Source organism: Schistosoma mansoni (genome assembly GCF_000237925.1).
Source record: "Schistosoma mansoni, WGS project CABG00000000 data, supercontig 0196, strain Puerto Rico, whole genome shotgun sequence".
Taxonomy (NCBI): domain Eukaryota; kingdom Metazoa; phylum Platyhelminthes; class Trematoda; order Strigeidida; family Schistosomatidae; genus Schistosoma; species Schistosoma mansoni.
Genome location: NW_017386073.1, coordinates 241,056 through 265,472, shown reverse-complemented (window position 1 = coordinate 265,472; position 24,417 = coordinate 241,056). Strand labels below are relative to the sequence as shown.

The window sequence follows — 24,417 nt, the reverse complement described above, 5'->3', positions numbered from 1 at the left end:
TGGGGAACCCTTTAAACCCAATTGGAAACCACCTTTGTAAAATTGCGCCAAATATATATCTGCCATTGATAATTTTGTGGAAGTTTTGCCCCCAGGATGAGACAAAGAATGAAAGTTATTATATATCAACTTTCGCATACTTTTAGGAACGAAAGGTCGCGGCATTGCCTTGGTCGTGTCACAGTAGATTAGAATACCATCGACAGGTGATGGGAACTGCTTTAAATTAAGACTTGAATTGTTTGTTTTAAGCAGGTTTTGTAATTCTGGATCCTGCTCTTGTTCATTTCTCAACGTCTCGAAGTTTACTGTAGACTGCTGTAGCACGTTTATTTCTAGCCTAGATAAAGCATCTGCCGCCTGATTGTCCTGACCTTTGACATGTCGGATATCGCTTGTGAACTGTGATATATAGTCAAGGTGTCGGACTTCTCGAGGTGAGTATTTATCAGCTCTCGCTTTTAGTGCATTCGTTAGTGGTTTGTGATCCGTAAAGACCATAAATTCCCTGCCTTCTAACATGTGTCGGAAGTGTTTAATGGTTAGGTAGATTGCAAGAAGTTCTCGCCCGAAGGTAGAATACCTTGTCTCTGCTGGAGCGAGTCTTTTTGAGAAGAAAGCAATTGGTTTCCAGGCGTTTTTAACCAGTTGGTTAAGGGTACCGCCTACTGCTTTATCAGAAGCATCCACCATCAAAGCAAGTGGGGAAAGAGAATTCGGATACATCAACGTAGTTGCTTGAGCTAATTTATCTTTAAGCTGTTTAATAGCTTCGACAGCGTCAGAAGACAGTTTGAATTCTTTTGGTTTTCCTTTTAGTGAATCTATCAAAGGTTGCATTAATTGTGCACAACCTGGTATGAATCTGCGATAAAAGTTAATTAGACCTAGAAAACTTCTCAGTTGTGTTAGAGAACTAGGTATGGGGTATTGTTTAATGGTGTCTACTTCTTTTTTGATCGGTTTAATCCCTTCTGGGCTTATTGTGTGACCGAGAAATTCTAAAGTTTGAACACCGAAAACACACTTACTTTGATGTATGTTTATTCCATGTTCATCCAGTCTTTTTAACACTGTTTTTACATGCTGTTCGTGTGATTGCAAATCGGGGCTGGCAATTAACAAGTCGTCTATATACCCCTGCGCAAATGGCATATCTCGAAGTAGATTGTCTATGAATCTTTGAAATGTCTGTGCCGCATTTCTCAGGCCGAATGGCATGCGTACAAACTCGAATAAGCCAAAGGGTGTTGTAATAGCTGTCTTGGGGATATCTTCATCAGCCACTGGGATATTGTGATATGCCCTGACTAAGTCAATTTTAGTGAATATGTTCATACCCTGTAAACCGTTTGTGAAATCTTGGATATGCGGTATTGGGTACCTATCTGGTACGGTTTGACGGTTGAGGGCTCTGTAATCCCCGCACGGTCGCCAGTCACCTTCATTCTTCTTTGGGACAATATGCAAAGGGGATGCCCATTGACTATCAGAGGGACGGATAATACCCAGTTGTAGCATATAATCAAACTCGGCCCTAGCGATTTTGAGCTTATCTGGTGCTAGTCTCCTGGGTTTTGCAGAAACCGGTGCACCTTCGGTTTTGATAGTGTGACTTACTTTTAGTTTGTCATTAGAAGGCTGTGGGTTTGGTTTAGTTAAGTTTGGAAATTCCGCGAGTATATCTTGGAATTTCGCTGTTGTTACTGGAGGAGTTTGAATCAAGTTAAGAGAGCTGATGTGACTTTCTTTGCCTTTTGTGTAATACGAAGTTTCTTTTAGTGTTAATCGCCGTTTCTTGGTGTCAACTAGAAATTCGTATCTCTCTAGAAAGTCCATCCCCAGTATTGCCAGATCTAAGTCGGCTACCGTGAAAACCCAAGGGAATTGCCTCCTGAACCCCAAATCTAGGGTTAAGTTTTTCTGCCCAAATGTCGCAACTTTAGTTTTATTTGCAGCTTGAAGTGTAATTGATGATGTTTCTCGACTAATCTCAGTTTTATTTTGAGGGATGATGCTAAGAGCAGCGCCAGTATCCACCAAGAAATTCAAGCCAGAGTTTCTGTCTCTAACATAAAACAAGCGACTGTTTAGGCGCCCCTCCTCAGTCGTCGCGACCTGGGGAGGGATTACTCGTTTCCCGCTGTCTTAGAATTATGCTTAGGCCAGGCGCATGGTTGCATGCACTTGGTTGAGTTGACACCAAACTTCCAGTGGTACCAATAAAACTGCCCAGGTTGTCTGGACATTTGTGACCTGTTTTGTGACTTGGATCATGGTCGTTGTGGTGACCTGCTCCTGTTTCTATGACCCATTTGGATTCTGGTGACAGCCTCAGTGAGACTCTTAACACTCGCAATGAGTCCTTCTATGACGGGGTCTTTTGCTGATTCTACTTTTTGTGTGTGATTTATTGTGCCTGGCCCAGTTGGAGGACCTCTCTCCATTATTCTATCGGCTATACGCGCTAAATGAGATAATGAAGTTCCAGGATCTTGTGCATCCAAACAGTGTTGGACGTAGCATGGGAGAGCTTGTATCCATCCTTGTTTTAGGACTGCTTCACCCACTGTGTTATCACCCATTAACACTTGGAGGTGACGCAAAAACTGTGACGGCGACCGATCACCTAGTGTTTCACCTTGAAAAAGTCTTTGGATTCTTTGGCTATCTGATAATGATAAACGGTTCATTATCTCTCGTCTTAAGATGGTGTATGGTTGTGGTGATGGTGGATCTAAAATCAAGTCACGGACTTCTTTGGAGACTGAAGGAGGAAGGATAGAACACAAGTCTCTATAGCGAATCCCTTCAGATTTGATATTGTGTCTCGTGAAATAATGCTCTAGTTGAGCAAACCACAACTCAGGATCACTACGATCAAATTCTGGAAGTCGGGATTTCGTAGTCATAACAGTGTTTATCTCCACTGGTGACAAATCCTCCAGATTATGGGTTTCTATTGAGTCTGACATGAGGTATGTGACAAATATAGCAATAAAGTTAGCACGAAAAATGGTTACTATAACACGAATAACTTAAGATAATACGGAATAAACTAGTTATATACTCAACTTAGTTTACGGATAATCAGGTCTACTTTTACGATTAAGTAAAAAAAAAGTTAATAACAGAAATGAGGTTAAATTTGTGTTCAAAAAGGGCTCACCACTTTCGTGCCTTAAGGTAACCCTCGTGCTATTGATAGAGGAAACCAGAGAAGTAGGGAATAGGTCTTTATTTCGATCTTCGCGCAGTCACAGTGGAGCGTGGGATTATCTGTTCAGACAAACAAAGGCTCTCAACATTCAATATAAGATAATAGGGAATATAACGCTTACAAAAAGTAAGGGAGTGAATGAATACTTGAACAATACTGTTTTAGCATATGCTTGGTTGTTTGGGGTCAACTCTTAACCAACCAACCTGAGCTGTTACAGACTCACCGAATTGGACAGGTGATTCCGGAAATTAAGTGAGTTATATTATCCAAATACGATTTTAATGAAAGTATATGGAATAGTGAGTACAGTGCTTTGTCATACACGATTATATATATTTCTAGATATTAGGTAGAGATCCGAATAGATCCTGTAAATACATAAAGTACGTGTGTTGAAGCATGCAAACACGATATAATGAATAGAATACAAATATGAAATTATATTCCTCGCCGGATATGATTATATACGGTTTTTGGAATGACAGAGGAAGGTTATATCGTATAGCCAAAATGAATATACAATTATTTGATTATGAGTTATTGTATGAATATGATCATATATACCATCAATAAGTTAAAATTAAGATCTTATCGTATAGCATAAAATTTGCAGCTTAAACGTGAACAGATTAGAATTGAGTTGTCTTCCGTAATTCCAAGAAAAGATAATCCATCCAGCTCAGTGAGAATCCTAGAAAAAAGAAAAATGAAGACCACGGCCAAAAAGTAACGACCCCTTCGTAGCGTGCGCGCTTCTCCTCAGACGGTTATTCTTAGCCAAACCATTAGTTAGGATTTTACAGATACACCTTTTTAAAGAAGCTGTTGTAGTTAACCTAGTGACATAAACATGTGGCAAAGGCAATTGGAACCAAGAAATTTCAAACAAATTTTTGATGTAATATAATTCGTCTGTAAACAACACAATGTTTCGTAGTAGTATATGGCAGTATAAGGCTTTTAAGTATATCTAATGCCAAAACAGTGTTAAGAGTGGTTCTTGAGAAATATATACGGTTAGTTTAAGTGAAAATATATACATGTCAAGAATTACCAGAATCATGGAAAACCATCCAGCAAAATAGTTAGACTCGTCTGGATTATTTGTGGAATTCGGATTATTCCACAGACTTGAAAAATATATGGCAATTTGTGACTAGTAGTAATGATCCAAAAGCAACTAGATCAAACTTTCAATATTGCAACTAATCCCAAGTTGTTCGTGATGCTGTTACACTTTCTGTCACCTGGTCGATTCAGTAAAATGAAAGATTTCAGATAATTATGTGACCGTCACTTTATGAACCATCTTATGTTTCTGAAATATTTTTTTTCGTTGTTTGGCATTGTAACTCGAAAACTAGAAATTAGGCAGACAGTGGTCGAGAGAAAATATGTTGCAGGATAGTTTAAGACAGAGTGAAACGTTAAGTGAAGAAACAATATGCAGAATTAGGTACGGATAACTATTCAGTCCTTGTTCACGTTGCTAGCCAATGTCTTTTTATGTCACTAGAGGCCATATTTGTTTTAACAAGTTTATTTCGCTGAAGTATGTAAATGTTATTAAAGCTTGTTAATGAACCACCGTAGCTGATAATTAACATAGATGACCAATTATTAGTATCGATCGAGCTAGCAAGTAATGAGAAAAATAGGTCACTACAAACTAATAGAATAATATTACCATAAATTCTAGAGGCTCTTTTGAATTTCCGACTATACAATTGTGTGGTCAAAATACTATTAATAACATGCAATTTATGCAAAAAGCTCCGACGGATAGACAGAAACATTGTAATGTGTTATAGGCTTCCTATCTTTCAGTCCAGTACACGTCTTTTAGGTTTCCCAACATTCTAGTTTCTCAAATGAGTTAGTCTAAGAAGAAACAGATACTGCCATGACATGTAGAAGTTTGAAAATCGGATACTGAATTTACTTTCGTCAGCTATCTCTCTTACTATTGTCAGCATTCTGATATAAAGCCGAATAATCCGTTTGATATTCTGGGGCGATTAATCTGATTGTAGTCGATTTTGTGTTATGAAAACAATTCTCTGATCTACCTTATAGTGTTCTCAGGATCGACATACCAATTAAGAATTACCAGAATAATCCAATTTAAGACAGAAACAACAAGACGATTACGAATAAATGTACTATTGTAGATGTAAATAATTCCCAAATATCAATAGCTCATTAAGTGTTCGACATTGGATGCTGACCACATTTGTTTAAGTGGACTTGTTTAGCTGAAGGCTTTCGGTCATGCATCCGTACCAGATCACGTTACGAACCAGCGTAGGACACAGCTCCTACGTTCACTAGCCAGATTAGAGCAAACGCTTCTCGATATATTGATAACGTATCAAATATATCTTTCCTACCTCTTCTCGTCTGACTTCTGATTTCGATTGGTTGGGGAAAGCTTCGAATATAGGTGTTACTGGTTGCTAGTTGTCAAACTAGAAAACTAGTCGTATCTTCACTATATTTGGAACTAGCACTAGCTGCGAAACGAAGAAATATGAATAAATAAATTGAGAAAACTACTGTGTGGTTTTGAGGCTATCTATTTTTGGGAGTAAAAGTCTGCCTAAATGTGATATTTAGGGGTATTTGAATTATAGTATGAACTAGTAATCCCTGAAACAACGCAATTTAATCAAGAAGTGATAGATAAACACGAAAGAATGTATTGTATTTGGAATTCAAAATCAAGCAGTCAATACAAAGGAATCATTGGTTCATATAAACACCACACTAAATATCTAAAATTAACCAATATTTACCGATGCATATTTTGCATCTTTTATTTCCGATCGTTCTCATATTCTTGAGGCACTGGATGCAATTAGTAGAGAGACTCACTGCTGCTGTAAGCCAAAGGTTGTTAGGCAAAAGTTTTATGTGTCCTTTTACTACCCACTTCGTAGTACCCTTTCTGATTGGATCTATTGAGCACAGAAATATAGGGTTTCTTGATTAGGCGCGCTGCGCAACTGGTTTGAAAGTCATACTTAGTTCTATTATTACGAGTCTGTTTTTCTTTATACAGGGAACAAAGAGTAAACGTGCTAAAAGAAGGAAAGAATCTGCGTGAACTGGACTTGCGAAGTGTTGGATGAGACCATCTTGAAAATAACCTTTCCTTTTCCTAGCAGAACTGCGTTATTTAATTTCTGAGACATATAAACATACATATGTGTTGTGCTAACACATCGTATTCTTGCTCCCCAGACATTCACTAGCCGTGATTTGCATACTGTTGTTTTAGATCTCTCCTGCTCTTAAACTCTGGTAACACTTGTAACAGAATATGCAGCCGAATTTTTCCATGGAAGATGGGTTTTATTCTTTCTGGAAATCCCTTGGACCTGTAAGAATAGAATTTCCGAATTCTAATTTTTAATCTAGAAGCCTCCTACCACTCTTCGGTGCTTCGAAAGAGGGGTAAGCCACAATAATTGGAGTTATTTCTTTCCAGGAGATGATGACTCTTCATGATTCTGATGCTATTCTTGTGGCTACAGATTACTACAAAAATCTGTCCCTCGTAAAGCGGTTCTCTAGAGGGAAGTCAAGCTTGTCGTATGTCACTGTCAAGAAACAAAACACCGACTTTTTGAGACATTTTCTTCTAAAGAGGCAATATCGCATTGAAATATATTGTTCTACAACCAAATGTGGGAGAGACAATGAGTGGAGCCTTAAGTTAAAGGTTTGTGAAGCCAGCTGTTAGCTTATTTTTAGGCTTCTCCTGGAGACTTGAGTTCAATCGAAGATCTTCTTACATCCACATCAGAATCAGTTGAAGCCTGCGGACTCAGTGCAGTGAATATCAAGCAGCTAAATGAACAAATAGTAAGTGCAGTGTAACGTTTACAACCGTATGCGACCCGCTACTAATCTTTACTAACCTGTTGATGACACAAAACTACCCGGATACATGACCGTAACAACTGACTTCGGTTAACTACTTAATATTTAAGGTATTGGATATCACTCTTAACGATACAGCATCAGAACTCTCTAAGCAGGAGCCGTAAATTACTGGTTTCATCAGAAACTGCCTGTTACGTTTAGTTCAAACCATAGGTTTCATATTCTGTAGGTGGTTCAACTGAGTAGCTTGAAACGTTACCAAGTATGCCACAATATGATAGCTAGTAGCAAAAATTGCGAGAAGCTTTACTAGATAAAAAGGGTTTCTGGTTGTATATGCTAGTGTGAATTCTCGTTCGTTTGTTTCTTTTGGATTATACTCCTCTTTTCTCCACTTATTCAGCGTTATCTTTATTTATGGTGTCTACTTCTTCGGTGTCCATTTATGCCGAAGTTTACGTGTATAAACTGAATAAGTATATTAACGCTCATAAAAGTACACCTAAAGTCGATTCTCGGAACTTAGATTAATAACATTTCGCTACAATACTTTTCTGATAATCTAAATGACTAAATCCTAAGTTTATATTGGGATATTTAGGTATTTCCAATCGGATTAGCTACGTTTGAAGGCTGAAAATTGTCACTAGGAGATAAAAAAAATTGTATTACTCTATTACTGCCTTACGTTAAAATTGAACCCCCAATCGAAAGCTTTAAACTGGAATCTTTGCCTAGAACAGTTGGGGAAAGGTTTAACTTTGACAGTCAGAACATCAATTACTCATCATTATGGCTAGAGAAAAGGTCATCGCGTTATGTTTTTAAGTAGTTTTCACCTACATAAGGTATTTATGCGCACTTAGTGATATCTGTTTGGAATTCATTTGTTGTATTCCATGTCCTAGCGTTACAATATTTTTGATTTTTGTCGTTGGAGTTAACTATTCAGTCAAACAAGACACTGGCTCTGTATTTCAGCATGTGTGCCTGGCCTTCTGTGATACTGAAAGTCAGAAGTTTCTTGTTGGTGAATTCATGGACTCAGTGCATCTAGCGAACTTGGAAACTGCTCTTGTTCAACTTAAAACAAGAGAATGTCTTGTCCCTACCGGACTTCTTTCACATCCAGATATTTCGAAATCTGATGTCACACTTTTGGACAATGCTATTTCAGAGCACGTCAGTCTTGTCTTTGAAAGAACTGGGGTTTTACCTACTGAGGTAAAAAAGTGTAAGTCCTGTAATTTATGGATCTTTCTAAGCCATGTTTGATGTCACAAATATCTTTTAATTTCATATGTCATTGACATTAGGTTACCTTAGTCTGTGTTTTTTAAATGTTGTCTATTAGTAGTGATTAAATTGGGATGACCAATGTTCTTACTGATCGTATTCTCATTGCTTATTTTCTATACCTCCATAAAACCTGATTTCCCACATCTGTTATTTCCTCATATTTGCTTTTTTTTGAAATACTTTAGAATGATAATTAAAGTTCGAAGATTGGTGGTAGCTCTCTGTATGAACTGGAAGAAACCATTCTTGTGAACCAGGAGTAAACAGTGAACCCGATTACATTCTTCAAAGTTATTGTTCAATTTAATACTGAAGCGTCCACGAACCTATTTAGAATTAACCAATTATTACTGTTGGTTAGCTTTGCTTTAGAGTCAAACCACTTCCAAAAACCCTTCACAGACTAGGGTTGGGCTATTGGCCTATCAATTGACGTGTAATTTTTAAAACAATCCTGAACCTCCTGTTGAAAAAAATAGGATAAACCATTGGGTATATGTCGTCCATAGGGACGATCCTTAGTGCTGCCATAAATTTGAATCAAGCCCGGTCATAATTTAACAATATGCACAAAATCATTGTTAGTCTCCATCTAATATTGACTTGATAATCGTCAAAAGCATTTTATTGCGGTAATTCTGAAAGAGTATATTATTAGGTAGTTTAGTCATCAAAGCTAAATAAATTTATTCATTTCATCATCTCTAATTGAACTTTTTATTGACCTAAATAAGTTTTTAGAGTTGTGTTTTAGCAGTTTACCAACTTTTACTCGATTTAGTCTTACCATAAATATTTCGCAATTTATTAGTACCAGACTTCCTCAGAAATCTGTGTCAGCTAAACTTAGGGGTCTTCATTTCCCATACACTAAATAATACCTCGCGTTTTTTTGACTAATCACTACTCAAAATGTAAATTGATCGAATAACTGTATTGTAAGTTTATTTACCTTAATAGTTTTATATCGCTTCATATCTTCAACAGTTTATACATAGAACTATCTTGTTTCCGTTAAATTACCCTGCATCACTAGTCAGAAGTCCTTTAGATCAACATAATATAGTTATTTCCATACAGACATGTAAGACAAAATGTGGGTAGAATGGGATAGCAAAACTACAACTTTTTGACCACGTTACTTTGTGAAATCTTCATTGATGAATTTAATCTCTGGTCTCGGAAATCAATGCTTTGAATGAAATGAGTCGAGTCTTAAAATTGTGAATCTAAATTGGTGAGATGTGCGTCATGTTTACTAAAGCGGAAAATACCCTTTTTATAGTCGAATAAAACCATATCACTGATCCCTATATTTGTTTGCACATATGAATTATCCAATAGTTTCAGTCGTAGTTCACCACTTAAGTTTAAACCATGTAACTGAGTCCTCCAAATCAAGGTAGGAAGTCTTTTTTGTGAACAAAACCGATCAAATATCGAGGGTATGAGTTAATGACGGCAGCTATGATTTTAGTTCCCTTTTTCGGAACTTGTGTCTGAAGTGATAAAAACAATGAAATTTTACTCTTGGTTTTGATCCACATGTGTATAAATGCGATGTGGTTTCAGTTTTGATCTCATGAAGCTTTTTGTTTTTGCTTATTTAAGCTGAATTCTCGCACATAATTAAACCACAAGACTTGAGCTATTTCCTGCGATTTGAAAAAGAAAACCCAAATGGCTCTTTGCTCTACGAGAAAGGTAATTTGTTTTTGAATACTATTTAGTCAGATGCTACTATTATATCCACCGAAAATCAAAGATAATGAAATTGTTGTGGATTTCAACTATAATCTAGTCAAAATTTATCTGTTTTACTTGTGTCCTTACTTTGAAAAATTTTCTGTGCAAAGCAGTTAGCTTTGTTTGGTATTTCCTGCTATCGAATCGAGATCATAATAAGGTCACAAATTCTCCGTTTGTTGTTAAATTTTCTAACAATCTGGAATTTATTTTGATAAATCCATTTCGCTATGCTAATCTAGTGTGACACCGATTCACATATGTGACATGTCCTACATTGAGCATGACTGACTGGCTGTAAACAAATCAAAAGTCATCGCTTCTCGTATGCTTATGTGAACATATTTTGTAATAATGTCTCGCAACAAATTTTCACTTGAGTTTTGGTTCTGTTACATTATTATTAAAAATGTGAATTATTTCCTGTTCATAAGGCGTTGAAGTATTTCATTGAATGATCACTTAATCAGCAGAATATTCTGAGGCCTACAATATATGTGGTATAGTTTCAAGGGTTTCTAACAGAAATTTAACACCACTTATAGAAACTTTCGGATCTTACCAGTAGTTCGAAATTCGACGTCGTTAATACACGTGTCAGTCATAGTGAATAAATAGTTAGGCACACATGGCGCTTGAACAGCCAGTTAGAAATAATCAACAAAGAAATAGACAAAAAATGTATGTCAGCCAAAGCTGCTTGAGAAGAGTGAACTCAGAAAATCAGTTTACAACAAAGAGCCATGCACAAATAGGCATTGACCCAAGTTGCCATATCACATTAGGTCGACGAGATGAAATTAAGAAGATGTGCGTCAAAGGAACCGAAATAATGTAGCAGCAACCATAAGAAAGACTAAATATTGAGAATATAGTTCGAAAAAACATTGGAAAGGTATGTATGAAGGAATACTGGAAACATTGATCTATAGAGAAGTAACATATGAATGCCTCCGCGCCACTGGGATAGACTGTGAACAGATATGAAGCAATTTTAATCTCAAGGTTTAAGGGAAGACAAAGAGTGTATACACCCACGACATTGTGATCGATTCTGAGCCATATCACCTCGAGTCTCCAACCATCAATTACGATAGTCACGCGGAGCCCAACCAAGTAGTCTGCATCTACCAACATGGCTCAGACTAGAAGTTAGTGACTTTATGGATTGATGCCACGTTTTGGTTTGGCCACCCCTAACTCTCTTCCAACCATCGCTAATACTAGTCAGCATAGCGCGTCGTGGTAATCTGTGTTCAGGCATACGTAACACGTGGCCCAACCATCTCAGTCGATGAAGATTCACGACCTCATCAACTAACCTACCATCATTCCCTAATACCCTGTGTCTAACCTCACTATTACTTACTTACCCGGTGATCCCAGCAGATGCGAGCAATATTTCTAAGGCATCTGTGGTCAAATACTAATAACTTACGAGTATTCTCTACTCTTAATGGTCACGTTTCGCAGCTGTAAAGTAGAACAGAGCGAACTGCTGCGCAGTATACTCATCCCTTAATTGATAGACGAATATCTCGATTTCTCCATAGGTGACGTAAGTTGGCAAAAGTCAAACGAGCTTTCTGAATCCGTGCAGAGATTTCGTCAGACACCAACCCATTAGAGCTGATCAGGCTTCCAAGACGTGAAGCTGTTGACGCGTTCGACTACTTCACTCCCTATTCTTAGTTCAGGTGTTGACGCAGGCTAGTCCTGGAGTAACAATTTACATTTAGAGGGGGAGAAACGCATCCCAAACATCCTGATATTGTTGCTCAGTGCTACGAAAAGACTGCATTTTATCAGCGTCTTCACCAAATAGGACAATTTCATCTGCGCATTTTAAGTCAATATGTGGACCTTCTGGTAGATCGAATCCCAAAAATTCAGAGGATGAGAAGTAGGAACAGTAAATTGTGTCAATCTTTGATTTATTCCCCATGTATGGTTATCTTTAGTTATCAATTATTAGACTATTGACTACAAATTAAGTAGTATAAATATCTATCAATATAGGATTATCAAACACTTTAGTGTGTATAAAGTCTTCGATCAGAGGTTCGAAGCTTGCTTAGTAGTCGATAATATGTAAATTTTATTTTTCTTAAGTGAAAAGCATTAGTCAATGCACCTATTGACACACTAACATCCTTGATACCTTGGTTCGTATAATTTGTATTATTATTACTGTAATGTTCCCATTTTATAGGAAGTTTCATCTGTTGATAGCCTCCTCTTAACGTTTTATCCGAAGAATAATTATCACGTAACTGGATTATATGTTTTTATTCCTTTTATCAGAGGCTTTTATTTGACCCATTGTCTACTGCAATACGATTTACCATTCTTAACTTGTTCCCAATCTATCAGTCACAGTATCCCACACTCACAGGCACGTTTAGCTTGAACTTGTATGACAATTATTTTTCATTCCGTAGTGTGATGCGGTCTGGTTTGCTTGTATATAGACCGAGTATGTCTGAAATATTTTTATTTATCTATTTATTTATTTATTTGAACACAAATATTGGTACAAAGGGGCACCAAATTCGTATACGCCACACTAGTCACTTGATTTGTGTGTAGGCTATAATACTGCCCGGGTACCGAAACCGAAGCAGGTGGTTTTCTTAGGGGGCCACACCTGGAGCCTTCGACCTAAAGATCAGATCCACAAGACAGCGGAGTAACGTAAGGAGATGCAGTCCTATGATAGCCAGTGACCAACAATTGGTTCGTACGCCATTTGTTCCTTTAGGATCCTTGAGCCCATATGCTCCATTAGTTTGGAATCAGGGTTTTCCAACTCCCCTAGGTGGATCCTCGATATTCACCAACCTGGTTCAAGAATCGGACATTTCGTAAGCAACACTCCTTTCACGAGAATTCAGTGAGTAGAACTTCCCTGACAGTGGCTATATATGCGTGGCTATGTGAGAACACTTCGAAAGGGAGAGCTAACTCTCCCCACCCTCGGCCATACCAGGGCCTATACGATTCACACATTGGAGTCTGATATTTGTGTTCTAGACTGAACGAACAGGACTAGGTGAGAAGTTGCTATACAGAGGACCAATAAGGACTGAGAGTTGACTCAAGGCTGTTGGTGCTGGTTAACGCATCATTGCTTTAGCAAAGGGACAAGATTATATATGTCGGTGTTCAAATAGGCGATTTCGTCACATGGTATTTGATGGGCCACATGACATAACAAATTGGCGACAGGATGGAAATTCCACGACCTCGACCTTCACAATAAAATCAAGGCCATCCAGTGGTTGGGCGAGAATCAGTGTAATTATTTGACCAATCAAAGTACAGAGCTGTCATCGGTGTCCGTGCACGACATTAGTTACTGATCAGTCATTCAGTCTTTTCCTTATTACTGTCCTGAAACATACAGAAGGAGAAATTAATATGTCAACTCTAATGGAGCAAATGCAATTATTTTTTCAGTAACAGCAGAGCCAATTTTTAGCTTCTCAAGAATAGATGTCTACATCACTCAAGTCAAAATCTTCAATCCAGTCCAAATGCACTACAGAAGATAAGAAAATAGAATCATAACTAAAATCGATTCCAGAACTTATTTCTAATTCGGAATGTGGTCACATATTTGAATTATGTTTCGCTAGAATCGAATGTCTTTTCCAAATGAAAAGAAGGTAAGACTGGTGACACAGAAACTTGGCCCACAAGAATACTCTAAATATGGAAATTTTATTCTGCCAAGACACTCAAGGGAGTTGAGTTTTGATGAAACCGTTGGTATTTTGAACAAGATATTTTGTGAACAAGCATCGTTATTCCATATTCGTTATAAATACTTCCAGTTAAAAAAGGACGCTGATGAAAATTGTCTGACGTACTCAATCAGGCTCAATCTACAAGCTGAATGTTGAAGTTAAATGGATTATCAATGGGACTGCATTTCCTTACTTTGCTCCTTTGCCTTATGGATTAAGTGCTCAAGTCGAAGGCTTGGGAAACGGTCCCCTAAAAAATTTCTCGGTTTGAGTAACCGAACCGTATCCCAGTCGTCGCACTGAAGTTGAGTAGAGCATATTTAAACTTCACCCCATTGCACAAGCAGGTGGCTATCAGTACTCAGTAGCTAAGTGGATAACGCGATGGCGGTGCAGGTACATCCAGCTGACGTGTCCCAAGTAGGGCGAAACGCGCGTCCTGGATTCCACTGCTAGCCACTATCAATCTTATGTGTGATTCTGTTTCCAATTACTCATATACATTGGCGCGGTTTAGTTTCATGGAATCAGCTTATAAAATACTTTGATGTGAATAAATATTTTATTTGTAATGATTGTTGATATTGAGGACTTCACTTGATCAATGTAAATTCTGTGTCGTTTACACTGACTTTTACTTACGCCTGTTACCATTCACGGTAGAGCAAAGGCCACCCAAAAGTGTTACCGCCGATGCTTTTAATTATGTTATTGTTGCTTTTATCAGTCATCATTTTTCAGATGGTAATGTGTGCTTCCAATTGTCGGCGCAGTGTGTTCTTTGGCCGTCTGCTTTTCCATTTCCCTTCAGGATTCCAATTTAAGACTTTCCTCGTGATGCAGTTTGGTGATTTCCTTAATGTGTGTCATTTCCTAATTTCCTCTTCAGCTGGAACTTTGTTCTCTCCCACAATAGGCTGTTGCTGATAGTATCCGGTCAACGGATATTGAGTATCTTGCGTAGACAACTGTTTATAAATATTTATACCTCTTTGATGATGGTCGTAGTAGTTTTCCACGATTCAGATCCATACGCTAAAATTGTTTTGACGTTCGTATTGAAGATTGTGACTTTGATGTTGGTTGATAGTTGTTTTGAGTTCCATATGTTCTTCAACTGTAGGAATTCTGTCCTTGCTTTGCCAATCCTTGCGTTTACGCCTGCATCAGATCCTCCTTGTTCATCGATGATGCATCTCAGATACGTAAAAAATCCCACCTCTTCGAGAGTTTCTCCATCAGGTATGATTGAGTTAATGTTCTCCGTGTTATATTTGAGGATCTTGCTTTTTCCTTTGAGTGTTTGTTGAGGTCTATTGATGCAGAGGCTGCTGCTACATTAGTTGTCTTTGTCTGTATTCGTTGTGTGTATGGGATGGAAGAGCTATGTCATCTGCGAACTCCATTGTATTCCGTGTTTCCCCTCTGATGTGGAGTTCTTCATAATCTAGTCGAAATAGAAGAGTTAGCGACCTTGTCTGACTCCGGTCCTCACTTGGAACACGACTGTCAGCTGTCCTCCATGTACGACTTTGCACAGTAGTCCGTCGTATGAATTCCGGTTAATGTTGACGATTTTCTCAGGTGTATCATAGTGTTGGCGAATGTTTCATAAAGGTCTCCAATCCACATTGTCAAACACTTTCTCATAGTCAAGGAATTTGATATATATCGACGAGTTCCATCCAGTTGATTGTTCAACAATGATCCGTAGTGTCGTGACTCGGGTTATGACTTTCGCCCATTGTTAATTATCACGTTATAAGACCGCCAATCAGAACACCGACTTATACGGCCTTACCACTGTGCCAAACCAATGCCGTGTTAACTAGTACGAGCAGTCTATAATCCTTATTGATTCTTCCCACCTAACCCATTCTGTTTGAGTCCATGGCACAGATTTCAGCTTCCACTGTATGAGTCATGTGTTTCAGACATACTTGGTTTATATACAAGCCAACCAGACCACATCATACCATAAAATAAGAAATAACAATTATAAAAGATCAAAATAAAGAATGACTGTGGTCGTGAGAGACTGTAACTAATAAATCGGGAATAACTTAATAGTAAATCGTATAACAGTAGTCGATAGGTCAATCGATAGGTCAAATAAAAGCTTATGATAAAATGAATATAAACATTATCTAGTTATGCAATAAGAATATATATATATATATATATATATATATATATATATATATACAAACAGTCTATAAATAGTTTCCAGAAGTTACCCATAATTTAATTTTCTCCGGTTATAACAACTTTGATATATCGATTCTCGGAGTCCAGCTAAGGAGTTGTAAATCTGACGAGTCTTCAATCTTTGTCTCCACTGGTAATCAGTGTGATTTTAATAAGTATCATAAGTGTGAATGTTTAAAGTTGTACACCATATTTACATTTTTTTTATTGTTCACAAATGTGTTTATCAGTTACACAACAAATTTAGCTTTACTGTTTTTGCGAGCAGATATTGTCTTAATTTTTCTGACCTTAATTGTGTAAACAAAAAAACAATATATGACCTGTTTCTTTCCACAGAAAACTATTCATTTTTACTGTTACTATTATTATTGTTATTATTACTAACAATATTATTTCAGAATGGTTTCTATTGTCCGTTGAATAGAAATGTATGTTTTAAAAATATGCACAAAAATAGCATCTTTATATTCATGTGAATTAATATTTATGTTTACAGTCTGTTGTTTATTTCACATAGATTGGATAAAAATGTTTTAAGTATTTATATCTACTCATAAATATTTGTTTTTTTTTGTTATTTTCAAATTTATTGTATCGATGGTGTGTTATTATTTCATGAAAAGCTATGCTTTAAGAAATACTGGAAATCAAGATTTAGACGAAAAGAGTAAATGTATCTTGCGTAGCACGCAATGTCTCCAATAAGCTATCGTGATTATCAATTTGGTCGCTATCATGTAGTCTACACTTACCGATGTGGCTTTATTTTATTTATTTATTTATTTATTTAAACACATAAATATTGGTACAAGGAAGCACCAGATAGATATGCGCCTCACAAATCTCATTCGATTTGCGTGAGGGCTGTGATACTGCCCAGGTGCCCAGACTGAAGCAGGTGGTTTTCTTAGGGGGCCACACCCGAGGCCTTTGACCTAAAGGTCTGGTCCACAAGGCAGTGGAGCATCGTGAGGAGATGCAATCCCATGGTAGCCAGTGACCAACAATTGGTTCATACGCCATTCGTTCCTTCAGGATACTGGAGCCCATGTGCACCATTGGTTTGGAATCAGGGTTTTCCAACTCCCCTAGGTGGGTCCTCCACATCCACCAACCCGGTTAAAGCACCGGACATTCGCTTTTCGTCCTCTCACTTTCGTGAACATCACCCCCGCTACGAGAAGGCAGTGAGTAGGACTTCCCTGACAGAGGCTATATATTCGCGTGGACATATGAGAGCATTTGGAGAGGGAAAGCAGACTCTCCCCACTCTCGGCCCTACCACGGCATTTGGGGGGCACCGACGTGGCTAAGACTAGCAGTCAGTGAGAAGCTAGCTATTCCGTTGCGTCGCAGCCCCACCAACTAGAAAGTGAAGTCCAGGTTCAGAAGAGGGGAAATATATTCCACGAGCAAAACTTAAGCGTATATATACAGCATAAAAATGTCCTTGGAAAACTTCATAAAATAGCATAGTAAAAGAGACAACGAACCAATGACATTTCAGGTCCTGTCGAGTAGGAAATACGATATGAAGGTGAAGATGAGCGCTATTGGCGCAAAAACAAGCAATTCAAATTTCCAAATTAAAGTTACAGAAATAAGACACTTACCAAATGAGTTCCGGGGATCTAGCATCTCCAACACTACCTTCTCTGCCTAGTAATCCGCGTTTAACCTCAACATCGCTCATTCGGTCGCACTACGGAACACGATTATTGTTTTCAATATTTATAGGATATTGAATTTCACAACATTGAATGGAAACCATTCAAAACGATCGAAGATTAAACAACACACTCCAGTTTTCGATGGTTGAGAACATAAAATTTTATAATCTGTTATCTGAATTTTTCTAATAGGGTGAATGAAAATAAATTTGTTAAAAATTATCAATGTATAAATCTGAAATTAGCGTATTATCGGATCTGATTATAACTCTTAATGAATAAATAATTCTGCTATTTGTATATAAATATATGTTTATAATTACATTAAAATAAGGTGTAATATTGAAAAGAAAAACTTTGAACACAGTAAATTTCTACTCCCCATTTCTACTTAAATGGGGTATAAAAAAACTAGAATGTAATCACATTGTTTTGTAACTAACAATAACTATAGGGATTATCATTCTTCTTATGTAGTCATTCACTTGTTCCAAGTTTTACATAGTTTATTTATAATCTATGTGATTTGTATATCACCTAGACAATCAAAACTACTGTGCCAAATACTTTAAAGTTAGACTTTATCATATCAAACGTTGATTAATAAAGATGAAAATAGACTTATCATTTTTCTATGATCTCTGATTCTTCGTCTTTGATACTAGATTTGTAATTTATTCAATTCAATTGGTATTATCATAATTATTATTAGTATCATTGTTATTATTATTATTATTGTCATCATTATACTAAAATCTCCCGATTGTTGGTGCTAGATTGCGGTAGTGGTCGGGCTTGCCTATCGTAGTGAACCAGTCGAGAAATACTGGCTGGAACAATCGTTCCTCAAGGTCCTACCATGACAGGCAGGTCGGTTGAAGAGCAGTAAGATTAAAAACATCAAACCCAAGGTCCGAAGGCGAAGCCGTACTGCTTACTGTACAGAAGTGTGATGGCGACAAGGTGTTTTCTTCAGACAACTAGCATATTACTGATTCTGCCTTCCCACAAGTAAGGGTGAGAATAGAAAAGCTCGACCCGAAAAATGCACACCACGCCTTATCCCACGGATTTTCGTCTACGGCGATGAAGTCTTAAAAAGTACGGAACTAACACGGAAAATTCTCATAAAAGGTCGTGTGTGACCGACCTCAAGTTGTCCCTTGGGCACTGCGGTCACACTCTCAGGTCACTAAGACCAACCCTAACCCAGTTTCCTTTTCAAGTACATTTGAAAGAACCCTTCCACAATAAGGGCGACCGGGAAGTGATAACCACTCACATACTTCTAACAGTACTCAAGGTCACTGTATTTATAATCAATTCCCATCTTCAATTCCTAATATTCCTTCTACATCGACTTTCAATTCTTAACTTCCTGTTTTGACTTCCTCCTCAAGTATCACCATGGCCAGCGAATCTAGTGCGCGAAACACTGTCCCAGGTCTACTAAAACCTCGCTCCAAACTACACATTGGAGTCTTCAACGTATGCACCCTATGTCAAATCGGCTATCAGGTCTTCTTGACTTAGACCCTAAAATCTCGTACCATTGATGTATGCTGTCTCTAAGAAACGTGCATACAGGGTCCTAGTATGGTCATTCACTTGATCTCACCTCGCCAAAACTGGGAGCTAACGAGATACATCCCCCGTGTATTCGACTACCCGATGGATAGTTCTCGTGGACTAGCAGGTGTAGGCATAGCACTTAGTACGAGAGCAGAACAAGCACTATTATAATGGTTCCCTGTTAACAGTCGCCTATGTGTTGTTCGGCTAAACGACTGTGTAAGACCTCGAAATAGATGGAAAAGGCAGTGGCTATAGTTAACACCAGACAGCTTTTCAGACTAATAAAAGAAACTTGAATTATGAAGTCAAGTGTAAGTGAGACTATCGCGGGAAAAGGCGACATTTATTTGCTCTCAGCCCAAACATATAGAACGATTGGTAGAACACTTTAAGAAGTATTTCAACTGGCCTTCAGTTACTCTACAGCTACCCACGATTTACAAACAGCCTGAATGGGATATTCAACTGGGCTTGTCGACTCTGATTAAAGTTCAGAAAGCTTTAGCTAATCTGAAACGAGGAAGAGCAGCTGGGCCAGATAGATTGGCTTCAGAGGTATTTAAAGATAGTGGTCCCGTCTTAACGGTTAGGTTGACTAATATTTCAGCTAAAATCTAGGATTTGGTTGCGGTCTCATCGACTGACTGGTCGCAATCACTGATTATCCCACTATATATAAACAATCAAAATCATCCTGTGATAACCATAGAGCGATTAGTTTGACTAATATAGCATCTAGAATACTTGCCTCAATAATTATCGGTCGCCTAACTAAGACTCGTAAACTGTAAACACGAGAAAATCAGGCTGGTTTCAGACCTGGTCGTGGCTGTATCGACCACATATACACTATTCGTCAGGTTTCAAGCATGCTTATCGGCGTTCGACTATTATAGATTTTCTTCACTTAAAGGTGACATCTGACTCTGTAGACCGTAAGGTTCCTTGGGAGTGTCTGTCATTGAATGGTGTAACACAGATGTACATAAAATTTGTGAAGGCCAAACATATACAGCCACTGCCACATATTTCCTACTGACTGCCTTCTCGTGACAGGGGTGGCGAACTGTCATCTGATTTTGCAGTCTCACTTGGTTTCTGTCAAGGCTGTCCATTATCTCTATTTTTGTTCAACTTCATCATAGACCTACTGATGGAAATAACTTTCTCGTTGTCCGAATTTTCGAGAATCGATCTACCAGAAGGTCCACTTATTGACTTAAAATGCGCAGATGAAATTGTCCTATTTGGTGAAGACGCTGATAAAATGCAGTCTTTTCGTAGCACTGAGCAACAATATCAGGATGTTTGGGATGCGTTTCTCCCCCTCTAAATGTAAATTGTTACTCCAGGACTAGCCTGCGTCAACACCTGAACTAAGAATAGGGAGTGAAGTAGTCGAACGCGTCAACAGCTTCACGTCTTGGAAGCCTGATCAGCTCTAATGGGTTGGTGTCTGACGAAATCTCTGCACGGATTCAGAAAGCTCGTTTGACTTTTGCCAACTTACGTCACCTATGGAGAAATCGAGATATTCGTCTATCAATTAAGGGATGAGTATACTGCGCAGCAGTTCGCTCTGTTCTACTTTACAGCTGCGAAACGTGACCATTAAGAGTAGAGAATACTCGTAAGTTATTAGTATTTGACCACAGATGCCTTAGAAATATTGCTCGCATCTGCTGGGATCACCGGGTAAGTAAGTAATAGTGAGGTTAGACACAGGGTATTAGGGAATGATGGTAGGTTAGTTGATGAGGTCGTAAATCTTCATCGACTGAGATGGTTGGGCCACGTGTTACGTATGCCTGAACACAGATTACCACGACGCGCTATGCTGACTAGTATTAGCGATGGTTGGAAGAGAGTTAGGGGTGGCCAAACCAAAACGTGGCATCAATCCATAAAGTCACTAACTTCTAGTCTGAGCCATGTTGGTAGATGCAGACTACTTGGTTGGGCTCCGCGTGACTATCGTAATTGATGGTTGGAGACTCGAGGTGATATGGCTCAGAATCGATCACAATGTCGTGGGTGTATACACTCTTTGTCTTTACTTAAACGGTGAAATTAAAATGGTTTTTACTTTTTTTCTAACAACTAATTCTTTCTTCCTGTATTATATCCTTACATACAATATTTTATATATTACTGAAATTGAAGTAACCACCTTATGAATTGTGTGTTGATCTTGTTGTGCTAATGAGGTGTCGCAACTTGGACCGATGCATACATGTGTCTGTTCCCACGTTGTATCTGGCTGACTGATTCTGAAATCTGGGTTTGCTTTACGTTTTCTTTATATATATATATATATATATATATATATATATATATATATGGATTGGTCATTGTGTTGTTGTACACTCCAACGACACTTTGAACTAGGATACAACAACTTACTTCTCACTTAGCCACTGACTATGCTAAAATGTTAGATTTATAACAAATATTTGTTTGGTAAAAACTCTTCCATTAAATTTTTTTATTTACATTCAAGTTTATTGAGTTGTATACTGCTTAAATTTAGTAATTATTAGTTACTGAATTTTTCAAACTGAACAAATCATTGTCATTTGCCAAAGTCAAAATTACAAAGAATCAATTAATATCATAAAGAGTACATTGAAAATCAAATGAATGAATGTGAAAATGAATCAAAAGTTACATTTAAAATCAATACATTACCTTTACCTAATTTCTTCTTACTTTGATTGCATTTGTGGATGTATATCTTCAAATAGGAATCTAACAATGCACCATTTATTTTGTTAAATAACAGTAACTGTAACAATCGAAGCAACAGGGAATAAAATGGCATAAAATCTAAAATCTTTCGTTAAAATGTTTAACAGTTCTCAGGCAGTTATAGTAAAGCACCTTTTTACTGTTCCATGGCTCCTTCTAGTAGATATTGTTTATTCAAGTGATTTTATGAAAATTCTGTTTTATTTTAAAGTAATGTTCATCATGAATTAACATATCATTAGCCGTAATAAATGCTTTGTTCTTAATATATATTTTCTCTCTACTGTCTTAAGAAAGCCATGGATAGCTTCATTCTGTTTAAAGATCTAGTGGAATCCAATATAGATTTGGACTATGTTAACCAACGAAATGAGTTCATTGTTCGTGCTGATAAAGATCCGTTACTTCAAGGTTAGTGTCACACTGATCACTTTTTATCATGATTGTTTTCATGATGATTGTAAATATACATTAGTTTTTCCAATGAACCCACAACTTACTACACTGCAGTACAGACTGATCTCCTTGATCAAGAAATAAACCGTCTATTGAAAATCTATTCCCCTGTCTGGAACTTGATTTCCTTGCCATCCATCAGCTTGTAACTATCTTTAATAGAGATTCAACACTATTCGTTGCTGTGGTCAAGAGCGCTACAATAAGCTGTCTATTTCTAGTCACATATTTCGGATATCATATTCCTGCAATCTAAACTTGATTAATTGGCTACACATACTTGGCTGATTCAAACCCTACTCCACTTTTGTTTAAACAGCCGGTTGGGTTCATCTGTAGCCTCTACGCACAAAAAATGGTATCCTAATCTTGTGAACATAAACCTGTTTTCTTTGTTGAGGTTACAATATTATTATTGTTTGTTACAACTAAGTCTGATTTTTTCAACTTATCGACTAATAACTGAATTCTGTATCTGGTATTTCCCCTTTTCTATTGAAAAGTTACTTTTTTACATGATTTCATTTTAGTGAGAGGCGTAATTGAAGAGAAGGTATAACTGTTCTCACAAATAGTCCAAAAATGTCTAGTTAGATAAATCCCAATTCAACTTACAAGTAATATTATGCGTAAAGTGTATAATGTTACGCTATAGAAATACACACTCATGTTTTTAGGTGAGCATTTATATGTCGGATTGGATGCTTTCTGATATAGGAGTAGGTTTCAAGAGGCTGACAAACTTAAACATGGTACCAGTCTGTGGACTGAGCCGTCTTGGTAGATGCAGACTACTTGATTGGGATTGGCTTAGTTATCTTAACTAATAATTGTAGGCGTTGGATGTCAACTAATAGTCATTCAGAAAGGCGTTAATGTACTCAATCTTTTCGTCTTACCTTAAAATTAAGGTTTTTGAATTATCGTATATATATATATTTTTTTTTTTCTTGAATGGATTCATTCTTCTCGAATCACATTGTCTACATCAAATTTCTATACTACCATTAATAGTATTGCCACTGCTTGGACTACTTTCATATCAGTCTTTATAATTTCATCAGTGTAGGACGATATGTGCTTCGTGATAATATGAACCGATGCATATATATTTGTACCAGGTTCTATGTTGCTTAAATTTGACATAACAACTCAGTATCTCTAGCTGTCACACACACAAAATATAGCATATCTCAACGTCGGACAAGCTGTCTTGTGTATTAAGTCTCGTAACAGATGCAAACGTTCACCACTTTTTAACATATAACATTGTCAAATTAATTAATACATGCCTCATTTTGGACTTTGTAAAATATTATAATTATGGACTTATAACTGAAGAGCCTGATGATGAAGCTATTGAAAACAATTGTTCGCTCAAATATTGTTCATTTTTGAATTATCTATGGGGATTTTTAAACTATTAAGTCTCTGTCAAGATTTTTAATACTTCGATCCACCTTGTCGATTTTATTATTACTTTTCAATGGTAATAAACTAAAAAGTATTCTCTTTCTTTTCAAAAGGGTTTTCTCTTAATCATAGAAAAGTTGTTTGGTTTTATTCGGTGCTTACTATCTGTAATTCTAGCTTACACCTAATATGACTTGTTTTGGCATTGCTAATTTACTATGCATAAATCATTGTTTCGTTTTTACCACATTATTATTATTATTATTATTATTATTCTCATACAAAATTAGAAATAAGGAATAAACTAGACAATTTGGAGGAAAGAATTCGAGATGAATTTAGACGTGTAAGTACTAATTTATAGTTGTTTCTTGTATTTATTATTACGATTATTGATATAGATATGCTTATTACTAAGGAATTTGTTTTGTGAATAAAT

General features: G+C 37.2%; 1 protein-coding gene across 1 annotated transcript in view; it reads left to right on the top strand.

The window, feature by feature from the left end:
• The first annotated feature begins 6,286 nt into the window (after positions 1–6,286).
• Positions 6,287–24,417, top strand: part of Smp_199070 (hypothetical protein) — a 39,425-nt gene continuing 21,294 nt past the window's right edge. Inside the window, exons 1-8 of the mRNA XM_018793809.1 lie at positions 6,287–6,605; positions 6,644–6,679; positions 6,714–6,947; positions 6,980–7,090; positions 8,093–8,345; positions 10,022–10,114; positions 22,407–22,520; positions 24,269–24,324. Of these exons, the coding sequence (XP_018647118.1) occupies positions 6,546–6,605; positions 6,644–6,679; positions 6,714–6,947; positions 6,980–7,090; positions 8,093–8,345; positions 10,022–10,114; positions 22,407–22,520; positions 24,269–24,324 (957 nt within the window). The 5' untranslated portion in view covers positions 6,287–6,545. The remainder of the gene's footprint in view (positions 6,606–6,643; positions 6,680–6,713; positions 6,948–6,979; positions 7,091–8,092; positions 8,346–10,021; positions 10,115–22,406; positions 22,521–24,268; positions 24,325–24,417) is intronic.